The following is an 18,812-nucleotide window of genomic DNA, read 5'->3' as shown; positions in this document are numbered from 1 at the left end:
ATCCCGCCTCACACCTCCAGCCGGCCACCGTCTTCCGTTGCGGGTCTGCGCATGCAAGGTTCTGATCTCCTTTAATTCTTCTGCGTTCAATCATTGGCTCCCAATCCAGCCTTCCACTATATAAGGCACCTCCTCCCTATTGTCTGTGCCTGTTCTTTGGGTTACCAACTCTGTGAGGAGCTAGACGTGGATCTCAGCTGTCTACCCTGCAGTCCGCAGGCTATTGCACTTCACCACCATTCCAGTGGTATCTACCCTGCAGTTCGCAGGCTATTGCACCGCTCCACCATTCCAGTGGTATCTTTTCCTGCTGTTCGCAGACAGTTGCCTCAAGTATCTCTCGTGTTTCTCTCCTACTGATTCTCTCCCTGCCGGTGTCACCAGATACGCCTCAAGAGGGCCGCAACCTGCGTAGTAGAAGCAACTATGTCCAAACCTCCTTGCGGGGGTCCCTGGTGAAGACCATCTGCTTCGTTAGATTCCGCGCCTCAGCAAAGAGTAGTGTCTAACTTGGCCGATCAGGATCCAATTATCCCAGGTACCTCTACAATATATTTACCCTTATATAGCGTGCCTCTAGCCTAGCAGCGTTTTACTGAGCGCGTGTTCTCAAGGGAGGTAACGATTATTTAGTTAAATCAAGTTGAAAAAATACCCAGGTCCATCAAGATAAACCTTTCAGAAATCCTAAGGGATGTATTTATTAAAAACTGAAAAGCACTATATCTAGCAAAAAACGTAGATTTCGCTGGCGACGGTGCTTTAACGGAGGCGGAACTACCATGTTATGGGCCCTGGTGCAAGGACGCCTATGGCTGCAACAGGCCCTATTATCGCCATGGGCCCTGGTGCCGTGCACTGGCCGTGCCGTCATTAGTTTCGCCTCTGGGCTTCACCCTATACGTTAAGTGGTCACCACTGACAATAGCGTGAACCCGATTTAGCTCGGTCAGTCATGCGCATTTCCCGGCGAATCGGTAAATTAACCGTTATGATGCCAGCTCAGTATCCTTACACCAAAAAATGGCCATCTGATGCATCCTCTGCATCAATTATTCCACAATGTCCTCTACTAATTCTGACCAGGGCCCTACCTGTGTGGAGTTTGTATGTTCTCCCAGCAATAGCGCAGGTTTCCACCGGGCGCTCCAGTTTCCTCCCGCAGTCCTACAACAACCGGTAGGTTAATTGCTGACAAAACATGGATTCTGCGTGTTTGTGTTTCCGTGTGTGTGCTGTGTGGCAGGGAATTTAGACTGTAAGCTCCAGTGTAGCAGAGTCGGATGTGAGTGATCACATATTCTCTGTTCTGCGTACTACGGTGGACTTGTACAAATAAACAATATAAAGCTGTATAGGGAGAGTGGAAGATACCTGGTTCTTAATGATGGCGCATGTTCTGTTCGCAATTTCCAGGTGGGTCTCTGATCAATTGTTTAACTAATAGGGAGTGGAGTGGAATTTGCCCTCAGTCCACCGTTTAGAAAGAGTTCTTTGATTGCAAAACAAACCAACATGAAATCTATGAATAAACTGCTATTCACAGGTCATAATAACAACTCCTTCATTGTTGCCACTCCTTGTTAATCAACCTTATTTGTACAGATTATTTCTCTGACATTGGAAGCCTTTCATTTCTCGATTGGCCTGTTTCCCGTTACATAGTGATATAAGATAAAAAAAAAAAACAAACAAGTTAGAAAATAAATGTACTGCCTCCAATATGTCTTTTTAAACCTATAAGGCAGGTAATGCCCTTACTTAAAAAGCCACTAAACCTATTGTAAAATACAAGTTGCCTTGTGTAAAACTTGCCATACATTGACAGAGCTTGAGATATTTGAACTTTTACTTACATTTCCTGTTCAGTTGAGGGCTAACACTTACTTTTATTGCAAATCAAATATTTATTTTATTTCGGAAATTTCACTAATTTTTTATACTCTGTATGGCCAGTTGGCTTGCAGAACATTAACATTAGCCCAATATGAGATCCGCCCAAGAAACAGATGCCCCCTCCCCAGCCCAGCTAGACTCTGGCTAAAGGTCAAGTCAATCAGGACTAAGATACCTAAGGGTATAGTTACTAAATTGTGTGTTTGAAAAAGTGGAGATGTTGCCTATAGCAACCAATCAGATTCCAGTTATTTATTCAGTACATTCTACAAAATGACAGCTAGAATCTGATTGGTTGCTTATGGCAACATCTTCACTTTATCAAACCCGTAGTTTAGTAAATATACTATGGGGTCACAGTTAGAAGGAGGAGTAGAGGGAAGAATGCCAGGGAGATTGTTCTGATATGCCAAACTGACCCATATACAGAGAACATTTAGATGACCCATATACAATAAAGCACACATGGGCATGGTTTTACTCTGACAATGAAATATATGAAAACTTCATATACTTTAAAAAAAACAAAAACAATCTAGTGACAAATATTCTATGCAAAATGTAGTCTAGTAAATACACAAAACATTAAAGTGACACCACAATCTATGCGCATCAGTTTAAATTATGCCCCACGTCACAAGCAGGTGCTGTTGGGGACTGTCACGGGCACTAGGAGTTTTACCCAGAATTCACCAGGTGTAGCTACACTTACCAGAAGTGCGGACCTCTGGGTAGTGTGGTGAATCAGTGGAACCATACAGTAGAATAGAGGAAAGGAATGTCAATAGTATAAATGCTGAGTCTTGGCACCGTGGAACTGTGATGGTACAGCAGTTTAGTAAACAGGATAAAATGAGGAAAGAGTCCAAGGGCTAGATTTACTAAGCTGCGGGTTTGAAAAGGTGGGGATGTTGCCTATAGCAACCAATCAGATTCTAGCTTTCATTTATTTAGTACCTTCTACAAAATGATAGCTAGAATCTGATTGGTTGCTATAGGCAACATCCCCACTTTTTCAAACCCGCCGCTTAGTAAATCTAGCCCCAAGTGCCTTAGCACGCATGTAGCATATAGCAGGCCAGTACTTGAAAACTGGATAACGTTAGGCAAAGACCAATCAACAATATAGTAGAAGAGTCAGCGACTTGCAGCTACAATACAAAGCCACTTGTAGACTTTAGTCCAGCTAATAGGTACCATACAGAGTAGTAGCTATATCACAAGGAAACATGAATGGTCTACAGCTGGTAAGTTTCACCACGGATATGTAGAGAAGACTTGTCCAGCGCAGGTGTGTAACAGAATAGCGTGAGTGGTCTGCAATTGGCAAGTTGTACCACTGATGTGAAGGGAAGACTTGTCCAGGCGCAGGCGTGGAACGGAGTACCGTGAGTGGTCTGCAATAGGCAAGTTGTACCACTGATGTGAAGGGAAGACTTGTCCAGGTGCAGGCGTGGAACGGAGTAACGTGAGTGGTCTGCAATAGGCAAGTTGTACCACTGATGTGAAGGGAAGACTTGTCCAGGTGCAGGCATGTAACGGAGCAACGTGAGTGGTCTGCAATAGGCAAGTTGTACCACTGATGTATAGAGGAGACTTGTCCAGGAGCAGGCAGGTAACGGAGGTAGCGAGAGTAGTCTGCAGCGGGTAAGTTCTACTACCGATGTGGAGAGAAGACTTGTCCAGGAGCAGGCAGGTAACGGAGGTAGCGAGAGTAGTCTGCAGCGGGTAAGTTCTACTACCGATGTGGAGAGGAGACTTGTCCAGGAGCAGGCAGGTAACGGTGGTAGCGAGAGTAGTCTGCAGCAGGTAAGTTCTACTACTGATGTGGAGAGGAGACTTGTCCAGGAGCAGGCAGGTAACGGAGGTAGCGAGAGTAGTCTGCAGCGGGTAAGTTCTACTACCGATGAGGAGAGGAGACTTGTCCAGGAGCAGGCAGGTAACGGAGGTAGCGAGAGTAGTCTGCAGCGGGTAAGTTCTACTACCGATGTGGAGAGGAGACTTGTCCAGGTGCAGGCATGTAACGGAGTAGCGAGAGTAGTCTGCAGCGGGTAAGTTCTACTACTGATGTGGAGAGGAGACTTGTCCAGGAGCAGGCAGGTAACGGAGGTAGCGAGAGTAGTCTGCAGCGGGTAAGTTCTACTACCGATGTGGAGAGGAGACTTGTCCAGGAGCAGGCAGGTAACGGAGGTAGCGAGAGTAGTCTGCAGCGGGTAAGTTCTACTACCGATGTGGAGAGGAGACTTGTCCAGGAGCAGGCAGGTAACGGAGGTAGCGAGAGTAGTCTGCAGCGGGTAAGTTCTACTACTGATGTGGAGAGAATACTTGTCCAGGAGCAGGCAGGTAACGGAGGTAGCGAGAGTAGTCTGCAGCAGGTAAGTTCTACTACCGATGTGGAGAGGAGACTTGTCCAGGAGCAGGCAGGTAACGGAGGTAGCAAGAGTAGTCTGCAGCGGGTAAGTTCTACTACCGATGTGGAGAGGAGACTTGTCCAGAAGCAGGCAGGTAACGGAGGTAGCGAGAGTAGTCTGCAGCGGGTAAGTTCTACTACCGATATGGAGAGGAGACTTGTACAGGAGCAGGCAGGTAACGGAGGTAGCGAGAGTAGTCTGCAGCGGGTAAGTTCTACTACCGATGTGGAGAGGAGACTTTTCCAGAAGCAGGCAGGTAACGGAGGTAGCGAGAGTAGTCTGCAGCGGGTAAGTTCTACTACCGATGTGGAGAGGAGACTTGTCCAGGAGCAGGCAGGTAACGGAGGTAGTGAGAGTAGTCTGCAGCGGGTAAGTTCTACTACTGATGTGGAGAGGAGACTTGTCCAGGAGCAGGCAGATAACGGAGGTAGCGAGAGTAGTCTGCAGCGGGTAAGTTCTACCGATGTGGAGAGGAGACTTGTCCAGAAGCAGGCAGGTAACGGAGGTAGCGAGAGTAGTCTGCAGCGGGTAAGTTCTACTACTGATGTGGAGAGGAGACTTGTCCAGGAGCAGGCAGGTAACGGAGGTAGCGAGAGTAGTCTGCAGCGGGTAAGTTCTAGTACTGATGTGGAGAGGAGACTTGTCCAGGAGCAGGCAGGTAACGGAGGTAGCGAGAGTAGTCTGCAGCGGGTAAGTTCTACTACCGATGTGGAGAGGAGACTTGTCCAGGAGCAGGTAGGTAACGGAGGTAGCGAGAGTAGTCTGCAGCGGGTAAGTTCTACTACTGATGTGGAGAGGAGACTTGTCCAGAAGCAGGCAGATAATGGAGGTAGCGAGAGTAGTCTGCAGCGGGTAAGTTCTACTACCGATGTGGAGAGGAGACTTGTCCAGAGCAAACGGATAACACGAGCAGAAACAGGAAACACCGCAGAGTCTCAAGGAATGAGAACCAAGAACAGGCAAAGGTAATAGGGCAACAGGTGCCTTAAGTACTGAGAGGTGATTAATTAACCAATGAGACTAGAGGCGAGGTATTAACAGTTCAGAGTTTCTGCACATGAGCAATCTTAGTCAAGATGGTGGACGGCTGCGGCTCAGGAGAGGCGCTGGCAGGAGCGAGAGAGACCCATGTCCCAACCTAGAGGCACTAACAGTCCGGTGAGTGACAGGGACCCTGCCTTTTCCAGTATGTAAATTCAGCCTGTGGCTTCCCTCTGCCTCCATTCTCCTCCTTACATCATAACATCAACCTGCCACATGCCGTCCTGTGCTCACTGATACGTTCACAAGAGAGGACAGGTCATTGTCTGCTACCAGAATGGGGACACGCAGATGAGGAGGAGATGAAGATTGTAAATGAAAAGGTGCAAAGAATCTGTTACAAATCCCCCCCCCCCTCCCCCACGACGTTACAAGTTATTGCTTTGCAAGTATTAATTGCAAGTTCTACAATTTCTTTTGAAAATGTTTAACATTCCTCTTCCTGATAAGTCTGAATCCTGGCCAGAAACGTATTTAACACATTTTTTTTTTTTGTAAAAAAAAATTTAATTTACTTTGAAACCAGGGTTGGATTTAAGTCTGGAATGTCCTGGACTCTGTAACATATATAGCCAAGTTCTAGAAGGAAGTAAAGGAAATCTGCCATGTTGCTGATCATACTGTCTGTGTGCTGGCCACTGGCCACACTTTCCTCGGCTGTAAACAGCTGCCCAGGTGAGTGTATCAAACTCCTAGAGTGCACAGGGACAGAGCATAAATGTGCTGTGTCTCTTCTTCTACTATTCCTTGTGTCTAGTCCTGTGTCTCTTCTTCTTCTCCTTGTGTCTAGCCCTGTGTCTCTTCTTCTGTTCCTTGTGTCTAGTCCTGTGTCTCTTCTTCTTCTCCTTGTGTCTAGTCCTGTGTCTCTTCTTCTTTTCCTTGTGTCTAGTCCTGTGTCTCTTCTGCTTTTCCTTGTGTCTCTCCTTCTTTTCCTTGTGTCTAGTCCTGTGTCTCTCTTCTTCTTCTCCTTGTGTCTAGTCCTGTGTCTCTTCTTCTTCTTTTCCTCGCGTCTAATCCTGTGTCTCTTCTTCTTCTCCTTGCGTCTAGTCCTGTGTCTCTTCTTTTTCTCCTTGCGTCTAGTCCTGTGTCTCTTCTTCTTCTCCTTGCGTCTAGTCCTGTGTCTCTTCTTCTTCTCCTTGCGTCTAGTCCTGTGTCTCTTCTTTTTCTCCTTGCGTCTAGTCCTGTGTCTCTTCTTTTTCTCCTTGTGTCTAGTCCTGTGTCTCTCTTCTTCTTCTCCTTGTGTCTAGTCCTGTGTCTCTTCTTCTTTTCCTTGCGTCTAGTCCTGTGTCTCTTCTTCTTTTCCTTGTGTCTAGTCCTGTGTCTCTTCTTCTTCTCCTTGTGTCTAGTCCTGTGTCTCTTCTTCTTCTCCTTGTGTCTAGTCCCGTGTCTCTTCTTCTTCTCCTTGTGTCTAGTCCTGTGTCTCTTCTTCTTTTCCTTGTGTCTAGTCCTGTGTCTCTTCTTCTTCTCCTTGTGTCTAGTCCTGTGTCTCTTTTTCTTCTTCTTGTGTCTAGTCCTGTGTCTCGTCTTCTTCTCCTTGTGTCTAGTCCTGTGTCTCTTCTTCTTCTCCTTGTGTCTAGTCCTGTGTCTCTTCTTCTTCTCCTTGTGTCTAGTCCTGTGTCTCTTCTTCTTCTTCTTGTGTCTAGTCCTGTGTCTCTCTTCTTCTTCTCCTTTTGTCTAGTCCTGTGTCTCTCTTCTTCTTCTCCTTGTGTCTAGTCCTGTGTCTCTCTTCTTCTTCTCCTTGTGTCTAGTCCTGTGTCTCTCTTCTTCTTCTCCTTGTGTCTAGTCCTGTGTCTCTTCTTCTTCTTTTCCTCGCGTCTAATCCTGTGTCTCTTCTTCTTCTCCTTGCGTCTAGTCCTGTGTCTCTTCTTCTTCTCCTTGCGTCTAGTCCTGTGTCTCTTCTTTTTCTCCTTGCGTCTAGTCCTGTGTCTCTTCTTTTTCTCCTTGTGTCTAGTCCTGTGTCTCTCTTCTTCTTCTCCTTGTGTCTAGTCCTGTGTCTCTTCTTCTTCTTTTCCTCGCGTCTAATCCTGTGTCTCTTCTTCTTCTCCTTGCGTCTAGTCCTGTGTCTCTTCTTCTTCTCCTTGCGTCTAGTCCTGTGTCTCTTCTTTTTCTCCTTGCGTCTAGTCCTGTGTCTCTTCTTTTTCTCCTTGTGTCTAGTCCTGTGTCTCTCTTCTTCTTCTCCTTGTGTCTAGTCCTGTGTCTCTTCTTCTTTTCCTTGCGTCTAGTCCTGTGTCTCTTCTTCTTTTCCTTGTGTCTAGTCCTGTGTCTCTTCTTCTTCTCCTTGTGTCTAGTCCTGTGTCTCTTCTTCTTCTCCTTGTGTCTAGTCCCGTGTCTCTTCTTCTTCTCCTTGTGTCTAGTCCTGTGTCTCTTCTTCTTTTCCTTGTGTCTAGTCCTGTGTCTCTTCTTCTTCTCCTTGTGTCTAGTCCTGTGTCTCTTTTTCTTCTTCTTGTGTCTAGTCCTGTGTCTCTTCTTCTTTTCCTTGTGTCTAGTCCTGTGTCTCTTCTTCTTTTCCTTGTGTCTAGTCCTGTGTCTCGTCTTCTTCTCCTTGTGTCTAGTCCTGTGTCTCTTCTTCTTCTCCTTGTGTCTAGTCCTGTGTCTCTTCTTCTTCTCCTTGTGTCTAGTCCTGTGTCTCTTCTTCTTCTTCTTGTGTCTAGTCCTGTGTCTCTCTTCTTCTTCTCCTTTTGTCTAGTCCTGTGTCTCTCTTCTTCTTCTCCTTGTGTCTAGTCCTGTGTCTCTCTTCTTCTTCTCCTTGTGTCTAGTCCTGTGTCTCTCTTCTTCTTCTCCTTGTGTCTAGTCCTGTGTCTCTCTTCTTCTTCTCCTTGTGTCTAGTCCTGTGTCTCTCTTCTTCTTCTCCTTGTGTCTAGTCCTGTGTCTCTCTTCTTCTTCTCCTTGTGTCTAGTCCTGTGTCTCTTCTTCTTCTCCTTGTGTCTAGTCCTGTGTCTCTTTTTCTTCTCCTTGTGTCTAGTCCCGTGTCTCTTCTTCTTTTCCTTGTGTCTAATCCTGTGTCTCTTCTTCTTTTCCTTGTGTCTAGTCCTGTGTCTCTTCTTCTTTTCCCCAAGTCTAGTCCTGTGTCTCTTCTTCTTTTCCCCAAGGTGTCTCTTCTTCTTTTCCCGGTCTCTGGTCCTGTGTCTCTTCTGCACAAGTGACTACATCATGTATCCTTTTCTTTCCAAACAGAAGTCACTTTAAGTTCTTTGAAATATAGTACTGTCTGTAAACTTAGCAAGATATTCAAAACTTTTAAGATATTCAAATGATTTTTAGAGAAATGTAATAGTTAAAAGCAAACACTTCATTTAGGGACGTCTTACTTTAGAGAAATATTTTATTTTTAATTTTCATTACCATAGGATATGACACAAAACTGTACTGTGGATTTAATGGTATCCAACGCACATAAAACAGGAGAGCTGGGATCTATTGTATACATAGGCAGTGATGAAAATAAACAGGCTTTGGTGAAAAGGAAAGGCAGAAAGAGCATTTAGTAATAGATGCAGGAGGGCTAATAAAAACAATACATAATATTAAATGAAGTTAGAAGACAGAACTCCCTTTTGGATTCCTGGTGAGAGGGTAACTTGTGCTGTAAACTGCCAAAAATCTGATCAACTGTTGATCCTGTATTACTCATCATGCGATAATGCTTTATTTTATGCATGGCTGTGACATAATATAATTGTAAGATGATCTAATATTTATTATTGATCTTCCTAATGTTTGCGATAAATGTTCACCTTCAACTTTAGTATTTGTCTTTAGAAGTTAAACTGGTTGGTATGAGCGAGACAGATAAATTCGCAATTATCCAGCCCTGTCCCGGGATTCCAGGAGCCTCAGGACCAAAAGGAGAGAAGGGTGACCAAGGGGAGAGAGGTATATTTTATACTAACAACCAGTGATTTTTCTGGGAGAAAATGTACCAGAACTGTCCTCTCTAGAGAACCTCTACAGCTTTCTATTCTCTTTTCCTTGTATGGATTAAACTGTCCCCATTTGTTTATATCTACTATTTCCATGAGTTCCGTTCCACCTTCCTTTGCCTTTTCCATCTTCATTGTCTTCTCTTGTCCTTCTCTCTCCCTAAACACCATCTCCGTTCCAATCCACCAACACCATCTCTCTCCCATCCCAGTGGCACCATCTCTCTCCCAACCCACTGACACCATCTCTCTCCCAACCCACCGACACCATCTCTCTCCCAACCCACCGACACCATCTCTCTCCCAACCCACCGACACCATCTCTCTTCCAACCCACCGACGCCATCTCTCTCCCTACCCACCGACACCATCTCTCTCCCAACCCACCGACACCATCTCTCTCCCAACCCATCGACACCATCTCTCTCCCAACCCACCAACACCATCTCTCTCCCAACCCACCGACACCATCTCTCTCCCAACCCACCGACACCATCTCTCTCCCAACCCACCGACACCATCTCTCTCCCAACCCACCGACACCATCTCTCTCCCAACCCACCGACACCATCTCTCTCCCAACCCACCGACGCCATCTCTCTCCCAACCCACCGACGCCATCTCTCTTCCAACCCACCGACGCCATCTCTCTTCCAACCCACCGACGCCATCTCTCTTCCAACCCACTGACACCATCTCTCTCCCAACCCACTGACACCACCTCTCTCCCAATCCACCGACACCATCTCTCTCTTTATAACCGGACTAACAATCTATAAACGATGGAACGATATCGGGCAAATCCTGCAGTGTGTACACACTCACCACCAGCAGTGTCCATAGATCTCCATAGAGTTTACAGAGTCAGGATCTTTTCAGGCGATGGTTATGAGAGATGAAGAGCACAGATCTGATGGTAAATCATGTAGAACGTGTATAGTGTGTACACATGAATCGGCTGATCGGGACTTTCATTCATTGGTAAAATCATTAAACTATATCGCATCGAGAGAAATTTTCTGTGTGTACCCAGCCTAAGCGAAGGAAGGGGATAAGGGGACAATAAGTCATAGGTTACAGTGCAGGAAGAAGAGTGGACGAGGGTTAAGTTGGACATTTTTGCTGGTAAAATATAGGAATCCTAGCAGTGGCAGTGAATCGCCGTACAACTTATTTGTGTTTCTTTGCAACAATTTTAAACTTTTACTGATTCACACAAGTCTGTCTCTTATTCTTCTCACAAGCTGGTGAGTGGAGGGAACAATGGGGGTTATTGTGTATTACAAGAGCAGAGCTGTATAACTGGTTGCTGTGTACACACAATGAAGCAGCAAATATGTAGCCTGAACCAGTATTCATAAACATGCAGTCAGTGTATTAGATACCAGTGATATTACTAAGGCGTGAGAGTAAGGGAATTATGGAATGGGGCTTGTAATAGAAAAACATTTAAGGGCAAAAGTAACATCCACAGTTTGATTGTTACAATATTTTGCTAACATAATAAATAGTAATTTTATTAGTAATAATAATATCTGAGCTCTCAGTAATACTATTTTTGTTAATGCATTCAGGAAATCACGGAATCCCTGGAAAAATAGGTCCCCCAGGCCAAAAAGGTAACGGTAAAAACTAGATTGTACTTTATTTACACTTTCAGACATTGTATATCTCATAAATGCAAACTTTCAAAATTTCTCACCAGGGAGAGAAGTCATGTGACGGGGTGGGAGGGGGCGTGGTAACAACGTTGCGTCACTATAGCCCCGCCCTACTATAAAATGATGATATTCACAGCATTGAATAGTGGGGGCAGAGCGTAATGAGTAATGATGCGAGTAATCCCTGCCCCCGACATTCAATGCCGTGAATTTCCGCGAATCCGAGAGGTTTGCCTACTCTTCTAGGAGTCCGGGAGGACTCCCTGAAATTTGGGAGCCTCCCGGGAATTCCAGGAGAGTAGGTATATATCAGGCCTGGCTCTCCAGGTGTTGTGAAACTGGCTATCTACTGGCAAAGCATGCTGGGGCTTGTAGTTTCACACACAGATTCTCCAGGCTCGTCGTACATGGTACATAAATGCAAAAAAAAAAAGAAAACAAGAACCAGAAAAAAACTAAAGTATAGTGTTGTAATGAGTAATAGATTATAAGAAAGATAGGAATAATGTCTAAACAGGGTATAAGACAAAAAAAATTACTTCTGTTTACTTCAGTATATAACGTGCATTGTGTCATTAACCCCCTGCATATTTGTAGGATTAGCAAGATAAACAAGTTAATAAAAAAATACTGAATGCAAATAATTGCGTCTTTCTATGTTCCCAAAATTTTCCTCTAATTCAAAGACTGTCTGGAAGTCTGGGTGTTCCATTTGATTAGTAAAGGTCAATGTTTCCACAATACATGGGTAAAACATAGCACCCAAGAGTCTTGTATCAGGGAAACCTCAGAGACTGTTACAAAATCCAACGCGTTTGACATTTAATATTATGATATATTAGCTTCAAGGTGTTTTTGCCATAAATGGTTTCCGCCATGTGTAGATAAACCAACCAGCACATCAACCAATCAACAACAAACTTTTGTCAGTCTAGTACAAGTTTAAGGGGTAAATGTATCAAGCTGTGAGTTTGTTGAATGATATATTTCTTATTCTTTTTTTTTTTTTTCTACTTTTTTACGCGCAGGTAGCAGTGGAGATGCTTTCATCACAGGAGGTAATGCTGTGTGATTGATGAGTCAATATCTGTGCTCCCATAGGCTGTGAGCAGAGATCACGTGACTTTCTCAGAGGGGCCGGTTTGTAAACCGTCTCTTTCAGTATCCAGAAAGTCATGGAGGGAAAGAAAGTGTTCTATTGTGGTGCACAAATTTAATAGACTAAATTACTTTAATATTTATAATATTTGTTTACTCTATAGCTTGAAATTAATTAAAGGATGCACCTTTGTTGTTTGAACTTTCGTTATATGTATATAAATTGAAATAAAATCAATAGATCAGTGAAATATATTAATATATGTGTAGTGTGGTGTGTTATAAAACCACCCTGGAAATGTGTCCTTGTTGTATGGGATGTATTAGTCAGTAATACTTATTTTGGGCCTGAGTCATTAAGGAGAGCAAAGTATTAAAATGAGTAACTTTGCACCTGGGCAAAACCATGTTGCATCGGAGGGGGGAGGTAAATTTAAAATGTGGGGACAGATTTATAGTTGGGATAGGACATGTCCTAGATTAACTTTACATTTCAGTGTACATATAAAGCTAGCAAGTATTTGTGTGCCACATTAAAAAGCAGCCAGTATTTAACTTATGTTCAATATTATAAACTAATTTGCACCCCTTGAATTGTAACATGGTTTGTCCTGGAGAACATTTGCTCCTTTTTTTGCCTTACTATCCTTCATGACTCAGGCCCATTGACTTTATAGAATAACCTCTAATTCTGAGATTTGCAATTTGATATATAGCCAACAAATTAGGTGCGAAGTTTTCTCCCTTCAGAGAAGGTATCACACTCTGTATGACCGTCTCACTGAAAACAGGTTAACTTTTCCCGTAGTGAACAAGTTATAATACTCCCATTCACGTGTTCTTTGTCTGTTGGTTCAGTTGTATTTGGCTAGCTAAATTAATTAATTTGTTGCTTGTAGAGAAGCACATTTAGTTCTTAGTGTATAAATGTAATTATTTCTTCCTGGCTACAAATATGGTGCACTAATAAAAGAATATATATAATAATCGGAACCATCACTACTCAAAGCAGTCAATTACCTTCCTAGGTTATAGTCCTTTCAGAATGTTAGCACAATAAATAATAAAGCACAAACAGCGAAACGCGTGGTCGGTGTACATGGGGGATATCTCCAGTCCTCAGTAAAAAGAGGGATAAAGGAGTTCAATTATATACATATAAAAAAAGATCAAATAAAGTTATTTGAGGGCAGCACAGTGGCTTAGTGTTAGCACTTCTGCCTTACAGCACTGGGGACATGAGTTCGATTCCCGACCATGGTCTTATCTGTGTGGAGTTTGTATGTTCTCCCTGTGTTTGCGTGAGTTTCCTCCGGGTGCTCCGGTTTCCTCCCACACTCCCAAAAAAACATACTTTTAGGTTAACTGGCTGCTATTAAATTGCCCTTAGTCTCTCTCGGTCTGTGTGTATGTTAGGGAATTTAGACTGTAAGCTCCTATGGCACAGAGACTGATGTGAATGAGTTCTCTGTACAGCGCTGCGGAATTAGTCGTGCTATATAAATAAATAGATGATGATGAAAATTGTGTCCTTTTAATTGTAAGCCGTACAGTAAAGAAATATTATAAGTATTAAAGTAAGTTAGTCTATTAGATTTGTGCACTGCAATAAAACTATTTCTTTCTCTCCATAAATCTATGTTTGGATAAGTGGTAGCATGTCCATATGTGTGTTTTGAATGAATTGGAACAATATTAAGATAAAACATTTGGGAGATAATCTAAATCAATATATCTATAGGTACAGACCTGGTGTGTCAGGATCTCTCTTTTTTGTTTAAGTATCCAGAAACTGTAAAGAGATTCAGGAACAAGGATTCTTGTTGAGCGGCTGGTACATCATCTCCCCCGAAGAAGGACGTGCACTGCCGGTGATGTGCGACATGGAGACCGATGGTGGAGGCTGGATGGTAAGTTCAGAATTGGCCAATAATATTCTTGTATTAACTGAATAGTGATTGTTTTCTTAATATCAACCATTTTATATTAAATGGAATTTGGCAAAAGATTCCAAAGAAACATTTGTAATGTTATAACATTCCGAACATAAACTGTCTCATTTGTTTGTGATGAACTCACATATAACTTTAAAGGAAACCTTTCCTAGATTCTCTGCTGTGAAGCGTCTGAATATATTTCTTAAGGATCATCGTTTTGGAATTTTACTTTGGGTAGTGTTTCAAATAAGGTTGGGTGAATCCCTTTGTACTAGTTGTACTGTGTCCTGCCTTTCCTCTAAGTGTGTGTAAAATGGGTGTGGCCTAACATATGGCGGTGTGTCCATAAAGATATGGCGTCATGGCCAGTGTGGAACGGGAACGTGACCTGTTTTCTCCTGATATTTTTTTGTTTTTGGGGGGGAATAATGGAAGGTAGGTTTTGATTACATCCATGGATATTTTTGTTTTAAATATAGGTATTTCAAAGACGTCAGGACGGATCTGTAGATTTTTACCGTGACTGGGCTACCTACAAGAAGGGTTTCGGCAACCAACGGAGTGAGTTTTGGCTCGGAAATGACAATCTCCATATGCTAACAAGAACAGGTGAGAATTGTAACCGGCCAAGAAACACCAGAAAAGGGGATTGAGATAGAAGAAGATTTACTTTGGGTCATCAAATACATAAGAATATCCCAGTGCTATTTTATGCTTCATTGGATTTTTTTTTTTGCACCACACAGGTGCGACTCCTGATTATAAGCTGAGTGTCTGGTAGATTGGTAGTCCTGGAATGGGCCTGATGAATGGAGCTCACCCTTCTCTCTCCATTCATAGCCCCAGGGACCCTTTCACCAGCTTTTTATACAGCAGAAAGCAAACATTGGGAACCTTTTTCCAAAACACAAACAATCACCCTGGGGTTTCAAAGCACATATGTTTCTTCCATTTATCACTTTCCCAGTGCTTCTGTCTTTTTAGATACTCCAAATAATACACATTGTGGTACAACCAGTGGTCAAAGTGGAAATTTAGAAGTGGCGGTATGAAAAATGTAAGTGAAGGGAATGTGATAAGTTTACAATGAAGGCAGTAGGAGAAGTGACGTATGGCATACCATCGTATACCCGCCCAACTTCGATCCCTGGGTACAAGTGTCTTTAATAATTTTAATCCAGAAATATCTAATGATCTCATTTTAGGGAATCTGAAAAACAGTTAACACTAACCATATTTTTGTGGTTATAAACAATTTACCCAATCATTTTCTGAGGTACTTTAAAGGTTCTGCTAAGTTTATTTGCAGAGTGTAGCTTCTGTAGAGAGCCATTGTTTTTGTCTCCGTTCCTTAGCACCTTCATCTCCTCTAAAAGCCTTCCTGTCAATTTTAATGTGCCCTTCCTTACATTCTTAACATGAAAACACCTGTTTTGCTCAATTTTGTTTAACATAATTTTATGTACCTGCCATTAAATCAGTTGTGGAAGTCAATAACGTGTTTCTTCTATAGAAGTCTCCAACTCTCCATTGTCGGGAGCCTGCTGTATGACACTTACAGACTCCAAAGAATCAAAAATTCAAATGATTTTTACCCATAAATTAATTCCACACAGGAACCTTCCAGTTGCGAGTTGACTTCATAGACTTTGAAGATCAGAAAACGTACGCAGTGTACAATGAATTCACAATGGGCTCAGAGACAGAGAAATACACACTGAATATTGGCAAATTTGTGGCTGGAGATGCAGGTAATGGTCCTCTATCTATCTATCTATCTATCTATCTATCTATCTATCTATTCATCTATCTATCCATCTCATATCTATCTATCTATCTATCTCATATCTATCTATCTATCTCATATCTATCTATCTATCTCATATCTATCTATCTATCTCATATCTATCTATCTATCTCATATCTATCTATCTATCTATCTATCTATCTATCTATCTATCTATCTCATATCTATCTATCTATCTATCTATCTATCTATCTATCTATCTATCTATCTATCTATCTATGTCTACCTGTCTCTATCTATCTATACAAAAGTTAAAGAAATTATAAGAACTGAAGGCATTTGAGGTAAAGATGTGCACAACAAATATATATAGAAGGTCAAACATGAGAACACTACATATATATTTGAGAAAGATTATTAGCAGCTATTTTACATAAACTAACTTGTATTTCAGGTACTGTGATCCTTTAAACTTCTCCACACTTATAGTTCAGCTTCATATGAGCACTTATAATAGTAAGATATGTGACAGATATCAGGATAGCATAGATAGATAGATAAACCAATGTAAAGAGATGAGGAATAATATAGAGATATATAGTGGGGATAGAGAAATAAGAAACGGTATAGAGAGATATAGTGGAGATAGAGAGATGAGGACAGTATAGAGAGATATAGTGGAGATAGAGAGATGAGGAACAGTATAGAGAGATGTAGTGGAGATAGAGAGATGTAGTAGAGATAGAGAGATGAGGAACAGTATAGAGAGATGTAGTGGAGATAGAGAGATGAGGAATAGTATAGAGATATGTAGTGGAGATAGAGAGATGAGGAATAGTATAGAGATATGTAGTGGAGATAGAGAGATGAGGACAGTATAGAGATATGTAGTAGAGATAGAGAGATGAGGACAGTATAGAGATATGTAGTAGAGATAGAGAGATGAGGACAGTATAGAGAGATGTAGTGGAGATAGAGAGATGAGGACAGTATAGAGAGATGTTGAAGGGATAGAGAGATGAGGAACAGTATAGAGAGATATAGAAGGGATAGAGAGATGAGGAACAATGTAGAGAGATGTAGTAGAGATATAGGAATGAGGAACAATGTAGAGAGATGAGTACAGTATAGAGAGATATAGAAGGGATAGAGAGATGAGGAACAATGTAGAGAGATGTAGTAGAGATATAGGAATGAGGAACAATGTAGAGAGATGAGGACAGTATAGAGAGATGTAGTAGGGATAGAGAGATGTGGAACAATGTAGAGAGATGAGGACAGTACAGAGAGATATAGAAGGGATAGAGAGATGAGGACAGTATAGAATGAATTACAACGGAAACAGGGGCGCACGCAGGATTGGCAGGGGGGGTTTCCCCCCTGCCCCCCCCAAAAAAAACCCAAAAAAAACACGCAAGAGAGCTGCTGTGCAAGCGCAGCAGCTCCGATTCGGCAGCGCTGTCCTATACAGCAACCGCGCCGCTGTCAAAGAAGCGTCTGCGGCGGTGCTGTATACAATACAGCACCGTCGCGGACGCTTCTTTGACAGCGCCGCGGCTGCTGTATAGGACAGTGCCAATATGGTGGGCACTTAGTTAGCGGAGGGGGGGGTTTCTGGAAACCCAGAAACCCCCACTGCGTGCGCCACTGGGAGAGTTTCCAGATACTATCTTACTGAAACCTCTCCTTCTTAGGTGACTCACTGACCTACCACAACAACCGAGCCTTCTCCACCTGGGATCAGGACAATGATGCTCATACAGGAAACTGTGCTGTAGATTATCGGGGAGCCTGGTGGTATGGTGTCTGCCATGACTCTAACCTGAATGGCTTGTATCTGAAGGGACAACACGCCACCACTGCAACTGGCATCAACTGGCTGTCCGGCAAGGGATATAACTACTCCTACAGAGTGGTTGAAATAAAGTTCAGACCTGTATAATTGTGTTCAGTGTAAAATTGACCAAATGGTTTTGCAAGTAGAAAAGGAACCGCATGGTACATAACCATACACAGGATGAAACCATAGTTTGAGTATCTCTAACTCAATAATATAGCCTCATATCCTTATAATAACAGAACCCTGACCAAATAAAAAACTTCCCCACCTATAGCAGGACTATCACTAAGGGGTGGAGGTGTTGCCCATAGCAACCAATCCGATTCTTGCTATCATTTATCTAGTACATTCTAGAAAATAATAGCTTGAATATGATTGGTTGCTATGGGCAACACCTCTCCTGCAGACATGAGAAATCAGCACTAAGTGAATCCTCTATGACCACATTCTCAACCATATTGGATCAGCTCACAAAATGGCTGCACCTCAAGTCAAAGGGGGCACTTCAGTTCCTCAGTCTCATTTGCTACATCTCTACAGTGTTTAGCCAATAAACCTTTTGGTACACGAACTATGCAACTAATTAATTATTAATGCAGGTATTGGTGAGCCTTTTAATTTAGGGTTTTTCATCACTTTTAAACTAGCCATAGATGCAGGGTGTGATTAGTAAAACACAAGATATTTAATTCAGTAGTGAACACACAGTTATGCATGTGCAGGTTTGGCATATTAATAAAGCTTGTTTTATCAAAGCCACTGCTTCCCTTAATTTATATATATATATATATATATATATATATACTTGCACTGAATGAAATATAGAAGGAACAATTCTGTCTTCTCAGTCTCACGTGAAAACCAATAAAAACAGGGCTGGACACATTGCACACACTGCAATGTTGCTGTTGAAATTGGGAAATTGCCCAATGTGGTGTTATATGTGGCAACTGATTGATCACGGGAACATTCGCTTGCAGTTCCATAGCAAATGTAAATAGAACGTCAGATATCTCAAGTCAGGAGACAAGAACTTTTATTTATGATTTGTTATATAAAGTTCTTTCAAGTTTAGATTTGCAGCAGTTATTATTAGTATTTAGTTTATTTTTTTTCCCCAGGCTACATTTCATTTTATTATTTTTGGGTATTATCTGTCCTCTGACAAATCTGAACAATTCAGTCAGGAATTATTTTTTTTCTGATTGAAGGTTCAGGCAACCTTAGGCTAATATGCTCGCTTACCGCGTCGGGCTCATAG

General features: G+C 42.5%; 1 protein-coding gene across 2 annotated transcripts; it reads left to right on the top strand.

Moving 5' to 3' along the window:
• The first annotated feature begins 116 nt into the window (after window positions 1-116).
• On the top strand, window positions 117-18,306 carry LOC142101701 (ficolin-2-like). 2 transcript variants are annotated; one of them, XM_075186085.1, is made up of 8 exons: window positions 117-538; window positions 9,108-9,221; window positions 10,843-10,887; window positions 11,958-11,987; window positions 13,810-13,937; window positions 14,444-14,573; window positions 15,581-15,715; window positions 17,406-18,306. In XM_075186085.1, the coding sequence occupies exons 2-8, from the start codon at window positions 9,125-9,127 to the stop codon at window positions 17,651-17,653; spliced, it is 813 nt and encodes a 270-aa protein (XP_075042186.1). In that variant the 5' UTR covers window positions 117-538; window positions 9,108-9,124; the 3' UTR covers window positions 17,654-18,306. The 2 variants fall into 2 exon arrangements, with proteins under 2 accessions (XP_075042186.1, XP_075042185.1); XM_075186084.1 differs by lacking the exon at window positions 117-538 and adding an exon at window positions 5,908-6,023.
• Window positions 18,307-18,812: the final 506 nt, after the last annotated feature.

Source organism: Mixophyes fleayi, chromosome 9 (assembly GCF_038048845.1).
Source record: "Mixophyes fleayi isolate aMixFle1 chromosome 9, aMixFle1.hap1, whole genome shotgun sequence".
NCBI classification, from domain to species: Eukaryota; Metazoa; Chordata; class Amphibia; order Anura; family Limnodynastidae; genus Mixophyes; species Mixophyes fleayi.
Note: the sequence above shows the minus strand (reverse complement) of the source record. Positions and strands in the feature narration are given on the sequence as shown.